The sequence below is a fragment of the Orbicella franksi genome, chromosome 8, assembly GCF_964199315.1.
Source record: "Orbicella franksi chromosome 8, jaOrbFran1.1, whole genome shotgun sequence".
NCBI classification, from domain to species: Eukaryota; Metazoa; Cnidaria; class Anthozoa; order Scleractinia; family Merulinidae; genus Orbicella; species Orbicella franksi.
The window spans coordinates 13,070,984-13,098,929 of record NC_138152.1 but is presented as its reverse complement, the minus strand read 5'-3'; the positions used below and the strand labels follow the sequence as shown (position 1 = coordinate 13,098,929).

Genomic DNA, 27,946 nt, shown 5'->3' with positions numbered 1-27,946 from the left:
GGACATTTGATTTGATTCGGTTTCAGATTTCTCTGGCTTAGTGTGGACCGGCCTGAGGCTAGGCTGTTTTATACAGAGACAAAGAAAACGAGAAAGACAAAGAGGAAAATAAACAGCAAGAAAAAATTTGGAACAATTTGACAAGAACAAACAAAAAAAGCAATACAATTCACACAACTTAACATTTGACTATGCAGAGAAATTGAAAGTTAGTTAATTATCTCCTGCTGGAGTGGTAAACTGCTATGCATTCAGGTACTGGACCTGGTTGGCAATTCACTGGGCCAAAATGTTGTTTGCAGGGGAATTGCCCTTGTTCACTAAGACAATACACCGACAACACCGGTTAACTATTGACTGTTACAAATTAGAAATGAACGAGGTAAAGACAAAGACTGTAACAGTATTTTCAATTATTTATTAAGAGAGTCTACCCTCTTCATTATTTGCTTGCCTATATGCACAAACCTCAACTCGTAATCTGTCAGAGGCAGCAAACAGAAATCAACAAAAGTACTCAAGCGAGTTAATAAAACAGCTTTAAGAGACCAACAAATCCACAACACGGATATTCCTGTGAGAGGCTACCTAAGAGCCACATAGTACTGAGTGGCATTTATAGTGCAACGAGTTTTTTTCAGTGACAATTACAATTTAGTCAAACTTGGTCAAGCTACTATGCTTTAAGCCTAACGTTTTAATTTGTTTTTTGTTTTCCTCTCTCTAGCTCTGTAGGGTTTATTTTGCAAATTGAAATATCGCGAAAATTTGTATAAGCATACGTTACAGCTTTTCTGTTTTAAATTCGACAAATTAGCGACTAAAGAAGTTAAGTTTCAGTTTGCCAATTCTAGGCCTGAGAGCATAAACACAGAGGGCCTGGGATCAAAGTTTTGTTCTTTATATATTGTCACCATGGAAACAAGTTGTCTAACATCACTACCGCAATGCCGGCCTTAAATAAAAATATTACTGAATAAACTAACATTTTGACAGTTGGTAACCATCACAGGATACAGCACCAACTCATTCCGTTCTGTGCAACTTCTACTTTTGAGCACGCTAGACCAGACGCAGGCAGTTGCATTATAAGCTTATGTACTTAAACTCCGAGAGGAAATATAGCGGGTTTATTTGCCCGCTCATATTAACAACAGATACATGAGCAAGACTTAAAATAAAAAAATATGTGCAAAAATACAACAATGTATTAGTGAAGCCCCCGAACTTACTAAGTTGAAAAAGGAAAACACTTTGCACATAACGCTCCTTGTAAGGTTCGTAGCGTGACCTACTGATCAACAAAAATGTCACGCTAATATCACGCAACAACCACCTAACGCAAAGTGTACTTATTTCAAATGTTACAGAAAAAAAAATTTTTTTCGTGAAATTTCTCACTTTACATTTTGTTCGTAGCATGCTTAAAAATACCTGTTCATAAATTGTTTTCGCTTATTTTGCAAGGAGGACTTAAGGATAGGAATTGAAAAAAAGAAAAGAGGGAGGGTATGATGAAGTTCTTACAGTAAAAAACTTTTTCTAAATTTTGATATATCGATATGATCACATCGGAGCTCATGTCGTAAAATGTTGTCCCGCATTAATTTCACACTAACCCTGCGTAGGCGCTTACCATAGGTTTTTCAGATTATATGCCGCCAAATTATACCTTGAATTATCTGCAGACCATTACCTGCATTACGTATTACGCTACACTGCACTTTAGAGCAGTCTTCATTTGAGAGTCGAAAAGTAATTGGTTTCCATTACTATGCTGGCCAATGACCATTGCCTTAAAAAACTCGCGCCACATTTTCATCCAATCAGAAGTAAAGCCACAACTAATCGTGACGCGTTTGCGCTCGTTTTCCCGCGCTTTGCGTCAGCTACATGTAATAAGCTTGAGTTTTGATTGGTTCACTGAATTGTCCGCGTCCTTTGTAATTGGCTACATTGATTACTTTGGTTTTGGTTTACGACACTAAATTGAAAACTGCTCTAGGATGTACTCTAAATTGCACTTCGTGCAAAACTAGTGCCATAACCATGACAGCTAGCTAGCCACTTAGCAGAAACTTACATTTCGCGTATCTCTCGGCATGACGCATCTTTCATTTGAACACGTTGGCTTCACATACAGGGTTCGTGCACATTTCTATACGAAAATTCAAGACGTTTTCCATACTTTTTCCAAACCTTTATGTTATTTTTCCAGATACAAGGTTTTGAGTCCAATCACACTCCTAGAACCATCATGCACTGGGAACGCACAGTAATCACTATGCAATGTGGCCGAACACCGGATAGTAATGCCAGGGGAGTGGGGGGAGGGAGTTCTCGAGATTCTACGATTGAACGTTTTGGCTAAGACGGAATTTCATGAAATTCCACTAACTGACCAGGATTTCACTAAGGAATTAGGACGGTTTACGCTGAACATGCGAGCAATAAAGGCAAAAATAAAACTACCGAAAAAACCTCATAGCTTGGTAACATTTTGAATCTTGTCGAGATTTCAACGCTCAAGCTGACCCTCGAGAGAAAATTGAATTTGAAGTTATCTATATTTCAACTAAAACGGACGTTTCACGTCACTTCAAACCAAAATAACGCACGCTTTCAGCATTTTTACGAGGTTTAAGGTTAACTTCCTGGAGAATGCTTGAGAATTTAATCGTAGGGTCACTTGGAACTAATGAATGTAAGTGCTCAAGATGTTTCAAATAGTGCTTTAAATGTGACCGTGCTATGATAGAAGTCCATCACTAGGAGCGTACAACTTCCTTACTAATCCTATTTCACGACATTTTCACAGACTGGTCTAGGCTTCTTTTCCCGTGAAATAGGTCCGTTCCGGTCTACGTGAGCGCGCATCGGAAAGGAAAAAAATGTTTGTTTTCTTTTTAATCTATCGGTGAAATGATGACGTCAGTTAAAAATTAAGTCCGTGCTCGTGACTGGTCACAGAGGTGCTTGCGGGGGTCTAAATTCGCAGTAAATTCAAACTAAAAATAGATCAGTCTGTGCAAGCGCCGTGAAAGGAATATGGGGTAGTTGAACGCTCCTGGTGATGTGCTCCTGGCTATGAGTAGATTTTCAGTAGATAACTTTTTCACTTGTTGCTTACTGTTGCTTGGGAAAAAAAAGAAACAAAGGAAAAAAACCTCGACCTTTCTTTCCATTTTCTTTTTCTAGACTAAATCTTTATTTTCCATACTTTTTCCAGTTTGCAGATTTTTACACTTTTTCACGAATTCCAGACTCTCCGAACCCTGTATATAGCTGCCATCTACACGAGGTTCCAACGAAAGGCTAGCGAAGGTAACTATTAGCAGAAAGTCTTAACAAGCGTGATCAATGTAATTTCCACTTTGTACTTGGTTATAATAAAATCTTTACAACCTTCTTTACAAGGAAAAAAAATAAATGTGTGTGATAAGCTAATATGAATAATTTGCCTTTCCATCAGCCTACTGCTACGTCTTTATCTTCCACACCTAGAAATGAGAATTGAAATTAAAAATAATAAAATAAAACATATAAATCATTGAAGTGTTGACGAGCAATCTTGTAGCTCTACTCAGACTAGGTTCCAGGAGACGCGGTGGACTAATGGAGAGCGCGCTGGACTGCGGGTCAAGCGGTATGGTTTCTAGCCCTAGTAGGGATCATTATATTGTGCTCTTGGGCAAGACACTTTACTCTCACAGTACCTCTCTCCACCCAGGTGTATAAAATGGCTACTGGCAAATTTCATCCTGGGGGAGGGACCATCCTGGGGGAAATAGAAATACTCCCAGTCGCTTCATGCCACAGAAACCGGGATAAGCTCCGGCTCGTTTCTTATCATCTTACAAAATATGCTAAGGTATGTAACTGGCTCATTCAGCCTAGTGTTCACCATAGTATAGATGTACATAACATTTTAGAGAGCTAATGAGCTCATTTTGACGACAAGAAACTACTTTAGCTGCTGAATTTTCCTCTCACTTCGTTTTGGGTTTCCTGGCCAAAGCTGTTCGAAGGCTGGATAACACCATGCACCGGATAAATCGCTATCCAGTGGAAAAGAGTTAACAAAATAAACCACGCTATCCGCTGGATAGTGATTTATTCGGTGGATGGCGTTATCCACCCTTCGAACAACCCGAGCCTGCAGATCATTATGATAACAGCTAGACCAAGAAACCCTTACAGCGTTCGTGTTTCATCCAGAACTCTTAGAGACACACACCTAAACCCAACCGCAGCCGTCGCACGGTAGTCTTATAAAAGGTCTTAAATTCTCAAACGAGCTTAAATTTAGCCAAGCAGTATTTCACTGACCTTAAGTCTAAATCCCAGTAGGTCAGACATGACTCCAGAGAACAGAGAAAGTACTACCACACGAGTTATGTTATACAGAAGAGGGTTCATGGACAGTCCTGACATCTTGAACGGGCTCTCGATTTCCTGTCAAGATAAGCCACTGTTAGTACCACACACACACTGAGCTAGAAAGCAGTATGTGCTTGTCAACTATGTCAAGGTAATTTGCTTCATGGTTTCTCTCTCCGCTCAGGCTGCCAAATTGATGTTAAGGAAACTTCATAAAAACACAGTTAATCTGACTCAGGGGTGGGGTGCGGTGGGGTACGGTGGGGTGGAGGACGGGGGGTGGGGAGGCAGCAATACCCCTTGTCGCTAGTCTTGTTTGAAAGACAGGAGATATGTGAAGACTTTCCCTTCACCACAACCTTCTTCTTTAATCTACTAACGTGAATACATCAAAGACTAGTTGGAATAACCCTCAACATACTTTTCGAATCATCCTCGACATATGTACCTTCCATAAAAACTCCGCTTACGGCAGTAAATGTAACGAATAATACTGAATTAGACAGAGTTACCTTAAGAAGTTTCGAGGCTAGTTTGAGCACGTGGTTAGCAATTGTCAAATCTTCTTTCTTGTGAGGGGCTTTTTCCATCTGAAGGTAGAGATTGATCTACAACACAAAAAGAACAGCCCAGAACCTTAAGTTTCTAAATACTTAATGTGACATATCAGGAAGACAAGCGAAACTAAATTGGTCTGATATCAAGATTTAGTCCTTCACCACCATACGAATAAAGAAGATAAATTGAACTAATAAGGTTAATAAGACGCGGTTTTCCAGGAGAACCGAGAACGATGATGAATCAGAATGCTGGAAAACTGTCACACGTTTTACGATATCTCATCGGTTGAATGTAACTAAACGGTGTTCGGTTCCCCGCCAAAATACGCTGCGTTCATCAGAGCGTTCGGTTGTTTCCCGCCCAAAAAGCAGGATAAACTACATACAACAGATATACAATGCTTTCTCGTGATATCAGTAAGGGAGTAGGAATGACGCACTAGTGAAAGCGCTCGCCTCCCGCCAACGTGGCCCGGGTTTAATTCTGGCCCTTTGCCATATGCGTGTTGAGTTTGTTGTTGGTTCTCGCCTTGCTCCGAGGGTTTTTTCTCCGGGTTCTCCGGTTTTCCTCCCTCAACAAAAAACAACATCTCCAAATTCTAATTTGACCAGGATAGAGGACCCGTATGAAAACCAGCTAAGGCTGATCGTCTTATGAGGCTTCCTCTCTAAAAAATATTGTTATTTGTAATATACTGACAAATATCCTACGAGTTATACTCAGTATCTAAGGCCTATGTGGGTTTCTTGCGAAAATTCATGGTCAGGCAAGGCTGGTTAAGCCAAGTTGGTCAGCTAACGTTACCTACATGCAAAGCACATTTGTGATCAGTGTAACATATTATAATACCTGAATTTTTTTTTTTACTGACCTGCTCTGTAAGCAGCCCTGAAGTATTTGTGAATTTACTGTTGATCTTCGATCCCAGGGTCATGAACCGTAGAACATAAACTGACAACACAAGGCACCTGTGAGAAAAACAAAAGTAAACATGTAAACATTGACAACTGATGCACAATAACGAAAGGCTAATATCTTTGTCAAGTATGCTAAGACAATATCATGTTAGTTGGCTGATTGATTAATTGGTGGATTGATTGACGGGTTAATTTACGGATAAAAAAATAAACTGAGGAAGCTAGCGAGCGAGTAACAATAACAAAAGTCGTTACTAATATATAGATTTAGGCCAGCCTAAAAGCGTAGCTCCTGGGCCGGGTTGTTCAGATCTCGATTAAGCTAACCCAGAAAAAGGTAGAATTGTGATTTGAGTTTTGTAACTTTGCGGTGAGGTTTTCTGTTTATTGTTTAGCCTTCTGTTTTGAGTTTTAATAATCACTATATACACAAAACAAAGCAGCAAAAAACATTTGTATAGAAGAAAAAGTTATAATTCGGTTAACTTTTAATCCTGGGTTAGCGTTAACCGGCTTCCGAACAATCCTGCCCTGTTTTCAAGTTAACCTGAATTGAGCCCACGATCCAATCGAAAACCAGCACTTGGTCAGCGGTCAACTTCAAAAAAACACGTGACGTCGATGAGCTGTAAACTTGAGCCCACGTTATGGTCACGTGATACTGGTCAGCGGATACCTTGTTTTGACAGGTGTCAACTGATCACAACATGGATGTCCAATGTCAAAGAAGTACACGGTAAACCAAGGCTGCATGTCTCTGTATTTGGAGTATGGCAGCCATGCTGCGCGACTCCGTCGTCGTCGTCGTGCGTACGCGCCCACGAGCAATACCGCTAGCCATGATAACCATGAGAAAATCAACTCATGGGTTTCCTTTTCTTTCCTATATGAGTATGGGGCTCCGGTTGGCGGCCCTTCGGGCCGCCGGAGCTCCGCTATTACTAGACTGGCTGGCTCACTAACACAGTGAGTCGCTGTTGTTTGTTTGTTGTTGTATTCACTGACCGACCGACCAACCGATTGACGACTGACTAGGGTAATTCAATAATTTTACTTCCAAAACACAACTGTTCACTCACCATATAGACACTTCCCAGTTAAATAATATTGAAAGAAATCTCTCCTTTTCGTTTCCTTTTATAAGCTGCAAAGAGACAGGAACCTAAATAACTCAACTGCTAAACACAAAAGAGGCGACTCTACAGCAAGAAAGAAACGACAAAAGAAACTTATCGCAAATCGTAAAAAATCTGTAGTCCACATAGCATGAAGCAGGTCGGACTGTGATCAGGATCTCAAAAAGCCCGCGATTTTGGAAAGATGCGTTGCTACGCTACACATTACCTAGCCTGATCAGTGATGACAAGTTGACATGCGTGCTCTTGCAATTTCGAAAGAGACGTTGCCAGGCAACATTACGTATCCTCATGATGACAAGCTGACGTAAGTACTCGTGTGATGCTGATTGGTCAAACAGAATCGGAAACTACTAGGGTCATTTTACTGGACGCTACCGTTCAAAGACGACTCGAGTCCGATGCTTTCGGTTGCGTAATTGGAAAAAAATTAGATGGGAGTCCTTTCTCATACCATTTTCACAAAAAGACAACTCATTTTGGCTTTGCGCCACGTCGTGTCGTCAGAATTTTTTTCCTTTTGTTGAATAACGTCCAGAAACAGATTCCTTTCTTTGGGTTCATTTCCTGGGGGCATTATGTCACGTGAGTGAAACATAATTCCTTCTGTCGTTTGGACGACAGAGAAGTTGAGTTTGTTCGACAAACCACATGTAATTACGCATGATATGTGCGCAAACGCGATCCATGCTTTCTTTACAGCGCGGGAGAGATCAAAGGGATGTACTAACCTGTACACACATCAGAATGACCAGGATCATGCCCAGTATGAAGGAAGATGACACAATCATGTCCACAGATCTCTGAGGACCTCGCCTCTGAAATACACACAACAGTTGAAAGTTACAGCTCAAGGGAAATCGGGTTACGCTGAGGAATTGCGAAGGGAGGGAGGAAGGGAGGGAGGGGGCTGCCTTGATTCATTTCCTTTTCTACCCGTGCCACCTTGTCTTACTACTTCGTTTTTCTGGTTTGTAGCTTTATTTACCTGTTCTCAAAACAACTGAAGTCACTATAAGGTCACTGGATTAAAACTTTTTCAAGTAATTTTGTGAATACTTCTCAAATTCAACCGAGTAAATACAAACAAGACAAATGGCACTAAAAAATCCTCCTTGTATAGTTCCCTTATGGCTACCCACCTATAGACTAACATACAGGGCATTTTATAGTTTAACTTTTACTACTGTATTCTTGTATTTTTTTTAAACGTAAGATAAACATAATATTCCTACAAATTTCTTTTTGCTGCCGGGTTATCGGTTAATTTCATTAAGATATATATTACTCTCAGTGTGGCTAATATCTTAATTAAAAGTAGCAAAAAGAAACAATTTTTGTACAATCCACCAGCCACTAAACGTGTTTTACCTCAAGTCTACATTAAACGGGTTTATCACGTACTCTACTGAACACTCTGCAGGGGTTCATTAACGTTTTTAGCAGGAGGGCAACTGGTTTCCATAGGCAGGCAAAACGTTTTGAACTGAGCTTATCTTTATAAGAAAAACGTTCGCTCCTCTAGATAGTCAACCATGCGGGCAAAATCCTCCCCACAACTGGTCTGTTTGCCTAGTGCCCAGTCCTTAATGAAACTCCCGCAATCTAGGACTGAATTACTTGCTGTGACGTGTGAACTCACCTTTAACAGTGATCTTAGTGACAGCCAAGTTTTTATATTTCGCACTTTGTGAAGACGAAAGTGAGGTAATCCCGCTCGGCGAGACTTCCTTGAAGACGTAAGCCAACCAAATAATTTAGCGTACAGGCAACGCTGAAACGGTTTGAGAAGCAAAAAAAAAATCAACTGATTGTAATTTCAACTGTTACTGCAGCCAAACTTCATGAAAGCAGACACTATTCAAATGCAGCTTAAAGTGCCACTGAAACGAAATTTTCGTAGGTGAGATTTTTGCTTAGTAATAACGTTTCAACCTTACTTGGAAACACTGCAGACTTTTTTTTCGCATACGGTAAGCGAAAACTGCTTTTTCAGCCGTTCGAAATTGGCTGGTTAAGCCCAAAATTGGCGGCCATCTTGGCGCGGCCAAAACAGCCTAGTGACGTCACTGGTTGTATTGCTCTCATGCCCCGCTGAAAATTTAGAGTGATTATGGGAGAAGAGAATACTGTTCGAAGCCCCCCAAAAAACATCTTAAGGACATCTCAGGGCTGTAAAGCAGATAATAACTGTAGCCTTAGACATGAAGAGGTGGAGAGTCGATCCTGGGGCTTTTCAGTCTATTTAATTGGATATTTTATGTAAGCAAGCAAACGAGTGGGAGTTCTTAGATCGCAAAATGATCGGGACTCTTAGTGAAATGGCCAGCACTCAATTAAACAATATCTACACTCATAAAGTTAAAAGACATGAAAACAAGAGAAAGCGGCTTTTGAAAATATTATCCGCAGTGCTGCTGCACGAATCGTAGCAACAACGTTTCGAGTTTTCGAGTCGCTTCGCTTCGAGGAAACCGGACGCTTTGTGAGTTTCACCGCGGACGAGATTGTGCCACAGTGACCTTTAGTCTAGTTGTATCTGCTACATCCTACAAGTTATCACAACAGCAACAATTTAAGAAACCCCCTTCTTTTATATGAGGGAGTGAATTTAAACTATAAAGGTAAACTTAGCTGCCATGACCCTACAATTATATGTTTTCAGGAAACGAGAGAAAGCGTGACAATGTCGGCGGCGAAAGGTCATATATGCAAATTAGTTCAAATTCTGTTTAATAAACCTTCGAAAGGAGTGCAAAGTAGTAGCCTGCAGAGCAGGCGAAATTTTTTCGAGCGAGCGCTCACAGCGTAAAAAGTTTAGCCGCCATCTTGAATTTTTCATGTAGTGGAAGACTGGGGAGAGAAAGAAAGTTTTACCAAGGGGGTGAATGATAGGCAAGAGGAAGGATAGGGGAGGGGTGGAGCGAAGAAAATCTCTTCTCATTTTTCCCTTCCCCCATCCCCCACCGTCTAACATGGCGGTCTAACATGGCGGTCTAAAAAGGCGGTCGCAAGGTTGTAACGCTAACTCGCGCCAATAAGACGCCTGCACTGCAGGCTAGCAAACTAGTGACGTTTAACGAATTGCTTTGAACTTGAATACTATTAAATGAAGATCATAGACATAAGTATGTGCTAAAGAACTCCAAGTTATCCATCGGCCGTGAAATATTACAATTGGGAGATACGTGTAAAAGAGAAGCGAAATTCCCACTTTGTTTACACTGATACGTATGCGGCGATAAAGCAAACCCTGCTGCGGATCACAATTTTCAAAGATACATTTTGTCTACCACAAGAGCTCTCACTTATTAGTATCATAAAAAGATGCTCTCTGTGTGCAAAGAAGTACTCGACTCAAAGCTTGTGGACCGTTAATAACTTCATGATTGTGCGGATGGCTGATGCGCTTACGGCTTTTAATGTAGCAAAGTTGCCGAGGATATATTCGAACCTTGTTAATAGACCTTAGATAAACGTGAGAATCCAAATTTCAGAACCAGGCTGAAAACAGACGACGAAATATCGTGATTAGGCTTCAGGACGTGATACAAAAGTTGCCACACTCGTCTTCGAAATCTCCAATCGAGTACTCAAGATGTTTGAAAAGTATACTGAGCTGTTCTAATCTGTAGCATTCATTTTGGTGAATCTACATTCTTTGGCGCCCTCCAACGTTTATGATGTGTATTTCCTGTCAAGGCTGGACTGAAATTACAAGGTAGGAAACTAGTAGGTATCGACAATATGAAGAATAAACTTAAATAAATCAAGTGAAAACAAGAGAGAATCTTAAGCGCTTCTTGCGTGAATACAACCAGTGACGTCACAAGGTCCTTAAACTCGGTTCCAGAACCCGGACACAGTTTTGCTCCAAAAAGTCGATTTCAGCAGCTAAAAAGAGCACTTTCCTTTAGGATTTGACAGAAATAAAGTTCACCATTATTTTAAGCACGTTTGAAACTATAAATTGGGCTAAAAAAAGAGAGTACGAAAATTTCGTTTCAGTGGCACTTTAACAATGTACAACAAAAACAGTACAAATTGCCGTTTAGAGTTTTAGACATACCCTATTCTACGCTTTGAAGGACAAAGTTCTTCCTGCTTCCGTGATAAATATACCAAGGGCAAGATACATCTACATAATTTTGTATTCGGTATTGTAGAGAATGCCATAACGTCTGCTTATCTGTGATTGGTTAAAAACCTCGTGAGCACATGCCATCAATCAAAGTCAATTGTAGCATTTTTAGCCAGTCACCGTTTGGTTTATGGTAAATTTCCTAGATAGGGATGGATTTCTAGCTTTCCTTTACCATTTCGTATCAAACTCAAGAAGGCAGATTATGAGTCTAACAAACGACTTAATCGTATCAGGAATAGATTCCTGATCAAAAACCAAACTCTCCCGAGGAAAATTACTGAGAAAGTATTACAGCAAGTAATGAGAATCTTGTTGTTGATCAAAGCCCTTTCACTGACCTCTCTGTAAGATTTCTCTGCAACACACAGCAGAAAGAAAAACGAGAAACTAAGGAAGAACCTCTCCAACATGCTAATGACCACAATAACACGAGACCTACAAAGAGACAAGATTGAACGTCATTAAAAAAAATGGAAGATTAGGGCCCTAAACGCGACAAGGTGTAGCCTGGAAGTCAAATACCAGTCCCGGCACGCCTTCTGAGCGCCAGAGAGCTGCGTAAGAACTATATTAAGCAATGCATGAAAATAGGTAACTACTAACAGCATATGAATTATTTAACATACGTACCACATTGAATACCCAAACATTTTGCACAAGAGATCTTCTGTATTATTGGTTAATAGGTTTCCAATATTCCCCTTAAAACAAGAGAGAAAAAGATAATTTTAATTAGCTGCCATTAACAATGATCACTGAAAATCCCTACTCATTAATTGATATTATTAATTAATAATGTAATTCTCATAATGAAGATTATAATCAATTAACTGACTGTCAGACGGGTTAACCGACTGAGACTTCGATAGAGACAGACAGACAGACAGACAGATAGATAGAGTGGCCAGCCAACTGAATGACTGAAATGTCAGTCATAAGCCTATGGACATTACACATAGCAACAAATAGAATGGCAGTCTAAGCTACAGCCAAAGAACTTACTGTTGTATTGTAGAGGCGAAAAAGTAACGGAATAAACGCTAGCAACACAGAGACCACAACAGAAAACTGTACATAACCTGTGTGGCTCTTGTGAGTATCCTAAATGAAATGAAAACATAAAAGTGTGTAAGTAATTTTTTAATTAGTTTACCACACTGTTGCTAAGCTCTGGACTGGTAAACTAAATACTGACCAGAGGCTTCAAAACAAAGGTGTTGAAAAAAGGAACGCATAGATGTACAACATTATTATCAGTGGCAGATCTAGGGGAGGGGACCGGCAGTCCAGCCCTCGCCCTCCTCCCCCCTTTTTTGGGTAAAAAAAGAAAAATCACAGTTCTAAGAAAGAAAAGCTGGCAGGGCAAGCAAAAAAAACGTCCCCCCCCCCCGTCCCCCCTTAACTCATGGTCTGGATCCGCCACTGATTATACATCTAAAATGTGTTCAACAATGTTTACAACTGAGTTAGTCAGTTACCCGAAGAACTTCAGACAGGATATCTAACAGGGCATAATATTTTGCAGATAACGCCAGGGAAATGTCAAAGTAACTGCTGCAGGAGATGATGAATTGCACAAGCTTAAAACCACATTACAGTCTTCCTGTGAGTGCCAGTCCTCAAGAAATCACTCACCCCTATACAAGTCGGTGTCACACAAAATTTGCAATGTAACTGATTTCCCCTCCTTTACACATCTCATATGCACATTCTGAGGGGATGGGGGCTTTATTTTTCTCATAAACTTAACCTTTGATGACATTAATCTTAGACCACTAGAATTTCAACCTGCAGTGACACCAGAGACCCATTGATGTCTGGCAATTAAATACAAATGATCTAATCCACAGAAAAAAAATATATTGTTTGCCAAAAGAGGAAACATAAGACATTGAAAGCATATTGCTAGCAATAGGCCATTTTTCCTATACAGCAGCCATATTTTTGAATAGGCAATTTGCATGATGGTGTCATTTGACTACAACTTCCTGAATCCTTCACTTTTTCTGTTTCTTATGCTAATTAGGGTAATTGTTATTAAACCCCATTGGGAATTCAAAATTAAAATAATAAAGAGAAAACGAAAGGAGTTCTGGTAGTTGTAGTCAAATGACAACAACAAGCAAATTTGCTATTCCTTGTTTCAAAAAGCTATCATGGGATACTCTGCCAGCAAATTACAGTAGTATTGTATTTGCCTCCTTAGCATTGTTCGATTGACTTACCACTTTATTTGCAATAGTGGCACTGATCTCCATAAGGGTGAGCTGAGCCTTTTTACATTGATTTCCTTCCCAAATAGAAACCATAACTGTGGAGTGGAAAATTTCAATGATCAGAGGAAAACGTGATAAAATTCTGCAAGTGCTTATAGAATTTTCCCCTTGTTCCAGCAGAAAATAATGTGGGGTCCTGACAACTCATGGGTGGGTGTATTAAGACCACCCCTCAAGGGAAAGTGTAGGACTCTTACTGTACTCAGGTTCCAAACTAACAGTTTATTGACCTACTTATATGGTAAAGGTAAAGTCTGCATACAAATCAAGTGGCCCATCATGATGGAGCTTAGCTTGGTTTCTGCAGCATGAAGCGACTAGGGATATTTCTACTCCCCCCTGGATGGGATGCTAGTCCATTTAAGGGTTATCCCCAGGATTTCATTAGACTATGGTACCCATTTGTACACCAATGGGTGAAGAGAGGTACTGTGAGAACACAACACAATGGCTCAAACCCGGGCTGCTTGATCCAAAGTCGAGTGCACTATCAATGAGGCCACCGCACCTCCACACTTATACTTATATGGCTTGACAGTAAATCACGGTTAAATGTTGGCTACATCGGGGAAGACCTAAAAGGCTGCTATAAAGGTGGCCACTGCAAGGATGTTCACCCTGCAAAGCTGGTAGGGTTTCATGAGAAAGAAAACTGCAAAGAGAAATGGTCAATTTTCCCTTGTAGAAAGAGGAATTTGTAACCCACGTATTACATGTCAAAAGAGGAAACCATACAACTTTTGATTAGTTATAAAAAAGCATGTGTTGGCACGTGTATGTCACCAGAGCAATGAAATGAACTAAACAACAGTGAGCATTCTACCTTTTTCTGCAGTGGGTGGAGGTGTGGGACATTTTTCCAGTCCTGGAGATCCATTGGTCTGAAAACATATTAAATAAATGTGCTGTTCCAGAAAATATCCATACCCTCCCATGGAAGGTTTTCTGGCTTGAACCCCACCCCCCCCCCCCCCAAAAAAAACAAAACAAAAAAAACTATGGCTTTTGAGATCCCCTCTCCCTTGGAATTTCCAGTAACCCCCCTTGGGGTGGGTCTGGATCTTATCTGGAACCACACAATATGTTCAAAGGCTTTAGTATCATATACATGTAAGTCGTTCTGTTTGATGCGTTTACTTCAGTTTTACAAGGATATCAAGTCTGAATTACAAGCTAGGCCATCTGGGGAGACCAGGGCATAAGGGTAACTCATATGTCTCAACAAGCTTAACACTGAAGTACATGACAAGCAAAGAAAAATGGATGATAGGCTGAGCATTGGCAAAACATAGCTGGTTCTTGAGACACTCCCTCCGAATAAGCAGTGTTTTGTATCTACATGTACTAGTGTCAACAATACACGGTACTTTCTGAGGGCGATAAAATGATGAATTTCGATATAATCATAAAAACAGCGATGGTTAATGAGTATCAATTTCTATCAATTGATCATTCTATAAAATCCATAACATTTAATTAAGAAATATTGATTGTTATCGATTTATCAAAGGATTTTCCAACATAGATTTTCATCAATTGAACACATTGGGCTTCATTGGAGGGTAACAAAAGGTTAGATAACTAGTCCGCATACGAGCCAAGTGTCGAGCCAGCACGTATCTCCAGTTTGTGTATCATGAAGCTACTGCTAGTCCATCATAAGGTTACCCCAAGCATTAAATTTGCCAGTACCCATTTTAACACCTGGGTGGAGAAAGGCACTATGAGAGTGAAGTCTTTTGCCTAAGAACACAACACAGTGTTTCTGGCCAGGACTCAAACCTGAACCACTTGATCCAAGGTTGAAAGCACTGACCATTGATAATTTAGTTCACCACGCCTGTATAGGAGGGTGCTACATGCTAAATAAATTGGAAATAAACATGGACACTGATAAGCTACCCGGCTTTCCTAATTCCTAAGACTAAGTTACAGTTTCCAATATTTAAAACCCTCAACAAATGGCAGACCTGTTTATCCCAGGCAAACGGATCTTCATCGTTACTGTCCACTTCTACATCAGACACATCACTCTCCGTTGTTGATGAAGTTGTCCCCCCACTCTCACTCAGTTCTTCCTCTGTTTTATCATTGTCATTGTCTTTAGCATTGTAATGATCCATATTCTCTACAGCTTCCATGGCATCCTTGTTATTGGAGTCTGGGAAGAAAAGTAAAAAAATGCCTATTATGCATGAATTTCCACCACCACCAGACTAATGCGGAATGTAATACTTTTTTATCAGGAATTTGACCATCTCTGAAAAATTAATTGTCAATTTTATTCCATTTGAAGTAAACAGTGCAAGCTAACTCAGTGCAACAAAGAGATAATCAAGATTTTAAACAGTCAAGTGAATACTTTTGAGATTCATTGTTCTAAGCAACTCATCGAGAATCCTTTACGGTCAAAAAAGAACTGATATTGAAATACTGTACATGCAAGTATTGAAGCTGTCATAGTCACCAGTTAAACTCATTACAGATAGATGAGCTTGGGAACTGGTGCCTGAAAGGTTAGCGGGGAGCAGAAGCCGTAAGCGGAAGGGGAGTTATCCATGGCAACCCTGGAAGTGGGAACCACCCCCAAAAGCAGCCGCTAACTGGCACCGTCACACTGAATGAATCAGTGGAAACAACTTACCTGACCCATACTTACCTAGAGACCAGCAACCAAGAGGGAGGGACGGGAAGGGGCGAGAATCCACAAAGATTTGCCAAAATACAAAGCAAATGATCCGCAACGATCAGCTGGCAGCACAATATGTGCAATGCAACATGACAGAACAGCCCTGCAAATCTCCAAAGGGCCACCCTGCAAGTCACGTAGTGTAAAAGGGGAAACCACTGACTGCATTGGTTTGAGTCTAACTTTGCCTAAATCATATTTAGCCACATACAAAAAACTGATCATAGAAACAAACAACAAAAAACAATGACCACACAGAACAATAATAACAACAACAACAAAGTGCATTCAACAGTTCATGAAAAAAACAATGTACCAAGTCCTGAGTTGGGGTGCTGCTGTAGTTTTCTTTGCCTTATTCCATCTGCAAGCACTTCATGGTGCACTGTTCCTCCATTCTCTTGTGCACTACCTTTTCTTTTCTGTCTGGCAGCTCGTCTTCTGAGTTCAACATGAAATGAAATATGTAAGCCCCTAAGATTACATTGCTGGAAATATACCAGTCAGTCGTAGGTCATTGTCCAACCAAATTTTGAAAATTGTGCAAGTAGTGGTAATTTAATGCCCATTAAAAACTGAATTTTTGCTTGAAGCCGATGACTTTTACACAAATGAGAGATACATACATGTAGGGCAGCACATTCTCATTTAACCAGAGAAGTTTTGGTTTGAGTCTCATTATAATTATTAGTAGAATTGTACTAGTATACTGATGCAAATGCTGCAATCTAATTAGCTGAGCTACTCATATACTATCAGCCATTGGAGTGCAGTGGCCAGAGGTCTACGAAATGGCGACATTTGTTTTCGTTTTTAACAAAGTTTTGAAGGATCATTTCAACGTAAATGGATATATAAATTCCTGAGAAAACTAAAAGAAAAAAATTAATGGTTTCTTGACTTTATAAATCTTGAATGAAATTATTGAAAAAAATGATGGTGCACACACACAACTTTAATTTCAAATGACAATTCAAACAGAGTGTTCTTTCTGAGTCACAGAGTTTAATAATACATCAAGAAGTAATTGGACACCATTATTCAAAGTAAATTTCAGTTAGAAGTCTACTAAAACAATTAGATTATTCACTCTTGATTTCTATGAGCGAATAGCTGATTCTGCCTTTGGCCTCATAAACTATCACCTCATAGAAATCAAGAGCGAATGATCTAATTGTTAATTAGAATATTAAACTGGTCATCATTTTGAAGAGACTATTCAACACAAGCAATTATTGCATGCACACAATAACAAAAAATCACTTTTTGCTCTTGAGAGGAAGGTTTGATTTTATTGTTGTAATTAAAAGTATGGAGTTTACTTATTACTTCTCAAACTCATTCAATAATTCATCAAGTTTAAAGAAAGGAAAACGTGACCCTGATGGCCGATGTTTAGATATCTGATTTTAATTAGAATTTTATTTCTCCATTTTCTCCTTAGTTTTATTCACATGCAGTTGATAAGATATATCAAACACTTAAGACAGTGTTCGACCACATTACCAAACACCGCAAAGTTCTTCAAAAACACTCTGCTGCACATTGTATTTTTGACTTTCTTCTCGGTGTTTGGAAATGTCATCAAACACGGTCTTTTATACTGGTATTACTAACAATATGATTTTAAAAACATTTTTATTAATACCTTCTGTTAATAGTTTTGGCTTTTCGTCTTTGAGATGAACTGGAATAGTCTGTTGATACCATGTACATGTACAACACTCCAAGCATCACCATGATCTGTAAATTATTAAGCAACAGGAACATTACATGGATGTAATAACTGTGCATGAAAAGGTGAAACAAACTTGCATTGTAATTGACAAACAAATTTCAAGGCAGCCTATTGTTTGAGTGGTTAATTAAAAATAAATCACAAACATTCTTACAAAAATTATTATTTACTGGTATTTAATATTCATTATTATCATATGGCTGTGTCTCACAAGGACTGGGAACTACCACATTCACGAATTTGATTGGCTGAAATCGATATTGACCGCGGTCTAGATTTTCCCATCTTGACCGGCACCTAGACCAGTTTCATTTTGCACTGAAAAAGTAGCAAACTAAAATACAAAAATGTTCACTATTTTCTTTTATTTTCTTCTCAATCATTTATGGAAGTGCCAAAAAGCCTAATGACAAAAAAAGTAAAGAGAATGAGCAAATTTCGGCAGGTTTAAGTTAAGTTCATCGCCGTTCACAAGCAAAATGTCAGCAAACCAGTTTCATTAAACAAATTAAAGTTTTTTTCTTTGCCATATAATAAACATCCTATTAACCAAGCTAAGTCGGTCTGTATGGGAGAATCTTGACCTCCAGCTTGTGTATAGACTCACTGCGTTCGGTCTGTGGTCGGTAAGAGTTAATTATTATTATTATTATTATTATTATTATTATTATTATTATTATTACTATTATTATTATTATTATTATCATCATCATAATTATTATTATTATTTTTATTATTGTTATTAATACCCAGGTAAGTACTATACATGCATGTACCATTCTAAATGATTGCTACCACAATGGAACAACATTTTAAATTCATATTGCCTGGGGTTGATATGTAGCTAAATGTAAAACATGGCCTAATATAGCTCAGCGCCTTTTACATGTAAATCAGCTTGATCAACTTTTCATACCAGAGCAGGTCCACATGCCTCTGACCATGTTACAACCTGAAATAAAAATGTAAATATTGCTTTAAATACACCTGGTGATAAAGCTGAAAGAAAAATGTTACATCAGAAGTACAGTAAAACCTCTCCACAATGACCACAATGGGAACAGAGAAAAGTAGCTGTTGTCAAGAGGTGGCCTTCATGGAGAGGTACATGTAGGGGTGTACTATGATGACCATATCATGCTTAAGTGGCCGTTGCCACTGTGGAGGGGTGGCCATTGTAGAGACTTTAAAACAGAAGAGAATGTATGGACAGCCCACAGGGAAATACAAAAGTGGCTGTTGTGGAGAGGAGGCCAAAAGTGGAGCTCTGACTGTACATAATCGACAACTTAAAAACTGACAGAGCTGATTTTGTGATATTTTCACAAAACAGCTCCTTAAAATTTTTGGGCTTGGCATTTTATGGCAAAGTAAAACTGCACCTCTCTGAAAGCATCCAAAATACTATATATTTGGCTGTGAGTTAAACATAAAATTCATAACTGAGGTACAGTGTACAGTAGCAGGGCAGGAACAAAATTTGAAAGTCACTTGCCCAGTGGGCTAGTAAGTTTCAGCTTTCACTTGCCCCCACTTAAATATTACTTGTTGACATGGCGACCAGTGTTGCAATCAGAGGACAAACACAAACAAAGTACATGTATGCTTGTGTGGATTCCTAATTAATAAGTCATGCTTTCAACTCAGTGGTTAACTAATCTTGCAGTCTTGAGTTTTGAAATAGCTTTTGACTGGAAATTATCATTTACATGTATCAAGCTGACATTTTCATTCAGACTAATAACACTAAATTTCACTTGCCCACAGGGCCACTGAACTTCTGTTTTCACTTTCACAAAAGGAAAATTTACTTGCCCCGGGCAATCAGACCTGGATTTTTTCTGCCCTGGGTAGTGAGCCACTTACCTTCCAGTGCGATTCCCATTCTTGTAAATAAATAATGAGTACCAGGACTTCACATAAATAAAGAAACAAAAACAGGAACCACAACTTGGGAGATAACTGCTGTATCCACCTGAAAGAAATCAACAAACAAACAAACAAACAAATAAATAAATCAACCCATAAAAAATAAAAGAATAAAAATAGTTTTTATTAACCATACAGTTATAAATGCCATTTACGGGTTCTCTTAACATCCAGTTAGACTTAGTTTAACTAACTCTAACAGTAGAAACCAGGTAACTCGAACTCTGAAGGGAAACAAAAAACAGTTTGAGTTAGCAGGGCTTTGACTTATTGGGGCCGATTGAATATCCAACTTGCCATGTTAATATAGTTTACTGATTTTTCAGCACTTCAGTATACAGTGACAGCTAAAGGCACCGCATCCAGTAGGACTCATAACATCGGGAAATGACTGTCAGATATGTGAACGGTTGGTCACACTAATTAAAATCAAATTGCTGTGGTGTAAGTTTTGAGTGTTTTTACCAACTACACAACAAGAAAAGCTAATGGGATGACATCCCTGGTGAGTTACATGAACCAGAATTCGAGTTATCGGGGTAAATTTTTATCAAGGGAAACGTAATTTAGTTCAAGTTAGCGGGGAATTTGAGTTATCTGAGTTTGAGTTAACTGAGTTAAAATGACTGAAAAGTGGGGTCAAATCCATGGGAAAATGGGACTTGGTTTGAGTTAACAGGTGAGTTTGCGTTATCCAAGTTTGAGCTACCGGGGTTCTCCTGTGCATGTATTTGTATTGCACTGCATAAATGATAAATTTTTACATTTCATTAACCCTCAGCAAACTATTTGTGACAGTTCAATTTTAAATCATTTTGAACTTGACAATGGTGTCATGATGACACTGAAAATATATTTAGCAATAAACCACTCTGTAGATACGGGTTTGCTGGCCCAATAAACCATGCGGGATGTTGGGAGAACACAAGAAAAACTAGTAAATCGCAAGCTGTTAGGCGAGTGATTTACAAGCTTTTCGAGGGAACTCGAAATTTAAGAAATTTATGTGTTTTCTTTTTCTGATAGAGTCAAACTAAACTCGTCCAGCAGCTGAGTTTTTGTATAATTGTTTTGATCTTCTAGTTGTCATGAACAACCAGATAACTGTGAATATGGATCCCTGATATTACAGCTTGAGGAAAATGTTCCGTAAAAAGGTAATTAAAAAGATAATTGGTTAAATTAAAAGAAAAAGATTAATTAAACAACTATTACTTTTAATCTCTTGTTTCTACATGTAGTATAAAATCTTATCTCACCATGATCGAAAGAAAGGAAATAAAAGAACTCTGATCACTCCTTTCTGTGTAACTGCAAACCAGGTATGTACTGGCTTTGTCTTAGGAAATGTTGAGCCTAAAGCACAAACAACGGTGGTATTAAGTTAGTTACTCATTATTAAGTCATAACGTATATTATCTAATCATGAGTCAAACAAGAAATAATCAAACTGAAAAGACCATTCCACAAAAGTGATGTAAACTGTTCATTCATGTACATCCATCTTCACCACTTGATAAATAGACCATTTTTGTATTCTCGGTATTGGACTGGAACTAGCTTGCAATGGAGGCTCATGCGGGGAATATCATTACAAAGAGATTAATGTCATTTTCATTTGAAAACACTCCCTGCATTAGCCTCAGTTGCGAGCTAGTTCCAGTCCAATACCAAGAATAAGAAAACGGTTTATTATCATCTTTTTCTTAGTATACTATCTAGTAGACAATGTTCATTTAAAGCAAAGTCTATTTTTGAACCAAATGAATTATCAGGGCAGTGCTTGTGTTTGGTTTCTGTAGGATGAATACATACATGTACGTGTGTGCGTACTCCCGGGGTTATCCTGTGCATCTACTTTGCTCAGGTGTACAACAATAATTACTTATAGGGTTCAGGGGATAGAGGCACTCAGTAAAGAATCTTGCCCAAGAATTACACACCATGACCCTGGCCAGAAATAACTAGAAGCAGAATCCAGTGCACTAACCACAAGGGAGCCGCGCCTTTCACTTTTTGATTGCTTTGACCAATCAAAAGCTACAGAAACCTTTTAGACTTAAAAATCCTACCCCAAACCTAAACTTTTGAAAAATTTTGATTGTCAAAGATAAGGCAAAGATTAAATGTAGTACATGTAAGTACTGTTGAAGTCTGCACTTGCGACTATTATAAAGTGGTCCACATCAACAGAACTGACCTTGATTTCTACAACACTATACACTGTACTAGCACAAAGAAATACATGTTCATAGTTCTTTTCAACTGAAATGATTCAATTTAGGCCCCAGAGTGCAAATTTACATGCACTTTTGGTAACTCAAGAATTAAAGAGGTCAGCACTTATTAAAGATGAGATATATGTTTATTTCTTTTCAATAAAATAAGCACTGGAATTACGTGGTACAGCGCTTTAATGAACTCAAGATACTACAGTCTGTGCAAGATTGCATTGGAGGCGCTTATACACACTGTACATATATAATATTGGAAGGAGATGCCTATGGGTGGAACACAAGCCACAAGCAAGTACACTGTATTTCCACAGCTTTTTTGAGCCCTCCCAATCTGTCATGAGTGTTTCTAAACTTGATAGAAATTATGAAGGAAAAAATTCCCTTTAATCATTTCCTTTAGATTTTAGAAAATGTTGCAAGAAAAAAATGGAAAATTTGTAACCTGAACAGTTCATGATACACGTAAGTTATGTAATTTCTATTGAGTTTTAGTATAAATCTACTAGCGTTCTGTCATGAATGCCGTTCCCTGATTGGCTATCCTGCTCACTATCTATTCTGTTGTAGATAGTGAGTAGCGTAGCAGGGTGCACTGGGGACCGCTTCTTTGTGTTTTTGAAGCATCTTTGAATAGGATTTAGATAAAAGTTTTGAACGACTACTAGATTTAAAACAATTAAATTTGCTCTCGATTTCTACGCGTGATAGTTGACTCGGGCTGCGCCCTTGTCAACTATCGTGTGATACAAACATCAAGCTCACATTCTAATTGTTGAATAGATTACAGGGTGGTATATAGGTGTACACGTAACCTGGGGCCCATTTCTTGAAAGCCCCGGAAACTTTTCGGGCCCGTAAAGCCATTTTTAGTTCATTTGTATCTAAAAACAGAGAAGTGTATACACCTGAAACTTCTTGTTTGAAGGTAACCTCTGTTCATAATAAGAATATGTGAATAAAACAGCTCTGTAATTGTAAGGTTCGAGATTTTGCTATGGCTTTACGGGCCTGAAAAGTTTCCAGGGCTTTCAAGAAACAGGCCCCAGGACTTCAAAAAATTCCAGCTTGCCCTAAAGACAAGCAGCTCTCAAATATGTTACTTGCCCTGTGCAAGTCTTGTTTACTTTTTTTAAATTCAGTTGGCAGACGTGCCTGGAGCCTTGCCCATCTGGCAAGTGAAAATGAAAAGGCCAATGTACATGTACTTGCACAGAGGGCAAATATACTTGTCCCAGACAATGGGACGGCACTTATTTCAAGCCTTGGTACTGCAGGTCTAAGTTGTTACAGATATTAACATACCAATCACAAGATCAACATCTATTAGTTCTGGTTTTAGACCACCAGGTTTCTTTGGAACATGAATAAAACCCTGTGAGGTAAAACAAAGAGATATATCATGGCAAGTCAGTATATACTGGTAATGAGAAATGGCAGCTGTCAGAGATGCTGACAGGAAGTGGGACTGGTAAAGGTGCAATCACAACTAACTGTTTTTTTTGACAGTTGATCGTTGATTGTGTGATAATAATTCATATATACACAAGTCATGTATTATATTTCTTTCTATATAAAAAATTTCTTTAATAGCAGTTCATCAACAAGTTGTTATTAGTTACCGTTTCCTGCTCTTGTTCCTCAAATGATCTTTCCCAGGAAGCTTTATCATACTTTCCAAGCTATAAAGAAGAAAATCAACAATATTATTTATCGTGAGGAAAATAAATCATCAAGCAGCAACATAGACTTCTAACTTACATGTACATGTAGTACACAGATCTGATCTGAGAAAATATTGCAAAATAAGAAGAAAAAAACTTGCAACCCTCTCCAACCCATGTCTTTCCTGGTAGCTCTAGTCACAAGTGACATCAAGAATGGTGCAAAAAGAACTTACAGTGAGAATAAACAGGTCATGATGGCTATGGGGTATCAAAAGTGTACATTAAAATACACTTGTTAAAAGCCAAATTCTGACTAGAGAATAATAAACCTGTCTGGACGGGTCACTCATCTGATGATTTTTCTGTTTTAATGTGAAAACTTTTCTTTAAACCTACATGTACCTAGTTTATAAATTCACATCATTACAGATCCGAGGCCACTTATAGTAGGTACCCTAGTCCTAGTCCCTTTGGCATTATTTTCTCCCAAAATGTGACCACAACACCCGTCTAAGTGAGAATTTTTGACAGGTTTTGATGTGTTTCTTGTCTTAATCCTATTTATAACAAAATTCTTGACCATGACTGGTTCTCAGCGTGCCTGTTTGTCACACAAGCGGTTTGCAATCATGTGGGTGTCCAATAACAGGTATCCAATTACAACTTTTGGTAACTGTATACATTTAATTAGATACCTACACCATTTGCACATTAGTTATGTGTGCTTTAATGGCTTTTCTGCTGCTTTGGTTGAAAACCAAATTCGGAAAGATCTTTTGTCTGTTCTTTTCCATATGTGGAAAAGTTTTCTTTATCATTCATTACCATGAATAATAATGAAATATTTCTCAAAGACTGATGGGGTGGCAAGAGGAATGGAAAGGAAACATGGCAGAGGTCATTTTCATGGTTCTCGAAAAATTTTCATTGAAAAATCTTGCTATTTTAGCGTTTATGTTCTTCTTGCTGTCTCCACTTTTTGCACGGCTAAGAAAGTCTTGAGGTCCCAATTTGTTTGTTTGTTTTTATAAAATAAATGATGTCTGAAAGTCTTTGAACCCGAACATCTCAACCTTGTTATCAAAACACTCTGAAGTCTCAGTCTCACAATTGAAGAAGCCTAAATGTCTCAGCCTGCAAAGTAAAATGCTAGTCTCGCCTTCTCACAAAGTCTTGCATTTATCATTCACCACCCCTGAGAGATAAACACTCTGATTCAGAGTGTGACAAAACATGTCTGGCAATAAAAGCAAGGTAATTGCTGTCCGATAAGGATTAAGTGAGTTAATTTAAATCGGCAAATGCCAATTAAAGTTACAATTTGATATTCCATTCTGACTGTTACTTGAGGTTTGTAAATTCTTTGTAAATTAGTGTAAGCGTGAACAATTGGGCAATCCAAACAGGTGATTTCGTAAAGTTGAAAAACATGATAAAGTTTTGGACTTGCAACCGAACAAACATTTGAGCCAAAAACATTAGGTACTTAAGCAATATTAGAGAGAAAGTGGGTGGCTAATGAATAAATAAATAAAACCATGCAAAAGACGCCATAAATAGCAATGTTGGTGTCACACTAAAGCTGACCAATATTAAATAATGCAGTTACTCCGCAAACCACAACCCTGCATCTTATCTGTTTTAACTTACAAATTTGATTAACCCAATCTATATGAATCAGTAAAATAATTATTCAAATCTTTCTCAATGTAGTGAAGCTGTGCAGATGTCCGCCGTTCTGATGAAAAATACCAAAACCTTAAAATAAACATTTTTTTTAAATTGAATTTTATAAGGGCCAGAATTGCCGTTCAAAATTTAAGAATTATCGAGATGCCCACAATTTTACCCCCACGTAGATTTACCGGAGGAAACAAAACCTAAACAATTAGAAATTCAAGATAAGAGATTCTAACTGCCATCTGCCTAGCTGATAAATTTTACAAGTTGATTATTTATCTTTTTGTTCGAACGGCGATGATATACTGAAGTTTCAAAAACCCAAAGACTGCCATCGTTACAGCAAGAGGTAGGTTACATAACAATATGATGATTAAAAAGTCTTAATAACAAATTTAAGCTTAAGCTTATTTAGCCCAAAATCAAGCGAGTACAATTATCCTCGATTCCCAAAAACAAGAAGTACATGAAGCGAATACTCCACAACTCCATTTGGTCTTTTATGTAAATTTTGACTGGGTAAATAAAACTCCAAGTCAAACAAAACATTTTGAAGAAAGCTATAAAAGCTACACTCTACGAAGAAAAGAACTATAGATATTTATGCAGCAAACCAGGATCGTTTTAAGTTAATGTGAAGTGTCGTGAAGTTTTCGAATGGTTTAAGTGTGATGAAAATCAGTTGAAAGTTAACATCTAGCTTACAATGAAACTGTTTTGTCAAACAAAAAGAATTTCAATTTCAGTATTTCGTAAAATAAGTAACTGGTTACACAAACTGTGGGATAATTTTAGCGAGGGGAGATATAAATTAATTTAACAATATCCATGTTAATCAGCGGCACCAATGCTACAGGAAAATTTGGCTGTCGCTCGGTTTTGCGCGGAAAGTAAATAAGATCATTCCACCGGAACTAACGTGAAAACAGACGGCTAAAACAATTTTGTACTGTTCCATAACAATAAAAAAAACTTTTCTTACCTTTTGTTGAAACCAGGAAATGCTTTGGTCAAAAGCCATTCAACTCTGAACGGCCGTGAGAAGACGTTTTTACCGGCAGGTCGCGCGAAGATTGTGACAACAGGCAAGATTTCTCACGTGTCTACCTCAAAACTGTTCAACGAAAAGGAAAAAAATTACTCCAAGAATTGAGTCACTTGTGGCTCCTGCGTTGAAATCTTGAATTTAGCCACAGCTTTTCGAAGAGCTTTAGAATTTTACAGCATACAGACACAGTTCAAGTCTGATCAACAACGCCGTCACTTCGTCGCGTTTATATTCAAGGGTTTTTCACCGTCCGTGCATCTTTGATTTGTCGCGGGCTCAATGTGACTTAGGTCTAGAACCCAGGCTCACTCATGTTTTTGTCACCTTGCTGAAGGACTACTGACGATATTTAGACAATTCATAGCGGAAAAAATAAAATAAAACAAAACAAAACAGACAAGAAACATGAGAGTCTATTTTTGTTTCTGATCGTTCCCTTGTGAATAAAACACAGAATTTTTCGCCTCTCTGAGAAAAGGGAAAAAGAGAATCGATTACGGCCAAGTACTTTTCCACTTCGTGTGATCCCGGAAATGCGTTTGTCTACAAAACTCATGGTGATATTAGCTGATATTAATTTCCTTTCCTTTCTTTTTGTGACCTGCTTTGATGACGAGGATTTATTAATCCCTGCCCGTACACCAAGGCAATTCTGCCGCCAGAAATTCGAATACAACAGCAGAGTTAATTTGTATCAGTGGAAACCAGCCTTCAAAAGGAATTTCAAACATAATTCGAAATTCCCAGGGGCTGGCAGCCCCTGGGTCTCCGAGGATGGTCAGTGACTTGATATCGCAGGATATCAAGACAGTAGACACGGCTTCTGATTGGCTAATTGAAAATTTGAGTACGGGAAAGTACCGTCAAAGTAAACGGGACAAAAATGATAAACGGAGACAATGATAAATCCAAACTACGAATGGCAGCAAATGACAAAAGAAAAATATTGCAACGTGAGGTGCGCCAGTTGGAATAACACAGATTGCAAACAGCTGAATCAAAATCACGAAATAGCCAAAGAAAAAATACGAGGACTTTTCCGTCATTTGTGGCGGTGCTTTCCATTTAGCGCCATTTAGCCTAAAACCATCGGAAATATTGTCCCGAAATTGTGGATCTTCTCTAGAAATACTCTTATTTTTCTGTTCAGAATGGGAGGTCAGGAATGTCCTTACCATTTGCTCGTTTCTCCAGTTTCTCGTCTCCATCAACGGAAAACAATTACCGGAAACTGGATAATAAAACAAAAAGCGCCACCTCTTTCCACTGGTTTGCTGTTTTGGAAAAATCTTTACATTATCCTACAGTCAACCCAACTTGGTTTTATCTGTCAAATAGTAAGAATCCCCCTGCCCCCCTTTGTGACATTGTCCTTAGGTTCTATTTCGAGCCATCACATTCTAGGCTTTCGGATGGTCCAGTTCTAGTCCTCTCTCTGTCCTCTTGCGTGACAAAGAGAAGGACTCCTTCCAAGTGCAGCATGTCCATAACTCCACATGCACAACGTGGGAAGCCTGGGGACGAGACAGTCGCACTCTGGGAACGCT

The 27,946-nt window shown here is 38.6% G+C and overlaps 1 protein-coding gene across 2 annotated transcripts; it reads right to left on the bottom strand.

The window, feature by feature from the left end:
* On the bottom strand, window positions 1-27,922 carry LOC145494613 (protein PHTF2-like). Of its 2 annotated transcripts, none has more exons than XM_081474139.1 (21): window positions 26,334-27,922; window positions 23,627-23,686; window positions 23,310-23,379; window positions 21,030-21,126; window positions 19,708-19,816; window positions 18,758-18,793; window positions 17,752-17,846; window positions 16,420-16,544; window positions 15,385-15,575; window positions 14,238-14,295; window positions 13,364-13,449; window positions 12,141-12,239; window positions 11,769-11,839; window positions 11,477-11,573; window positions 8,637-8,768; window positions 7,726-7,812; window positions 6,938-7,002; window positions 5,813-5,909; window positions 4,893-4,988; window positions 4,330-4,455; window positions 1-3,500 (listed from the first exon to the last, which is right to left on the bottom strand). In XM_081474139.1, exons 1-21 carry the CDS (start codon window positions 26,370-26,372, stop codon window positions 3,480-3,482), a joined length of 1,857 nt encoding a protein of 618 aa, XP_081330265.1. In that variant the 5' UTR covers window positions 26,373-27,922; the 3' UTR covers window positions 1-3,479. The 2 variants fall into 2 exon arrangements, with proteins under 2 accessions (XP_081330265.1, XP_081330266.1); XM_081474140.1 differs by having other exon boundaries at window positions 16,420-16,541.
* Between the last annotated feature and the right edge of the window lie 24 nt (window positions 27,923-27,946).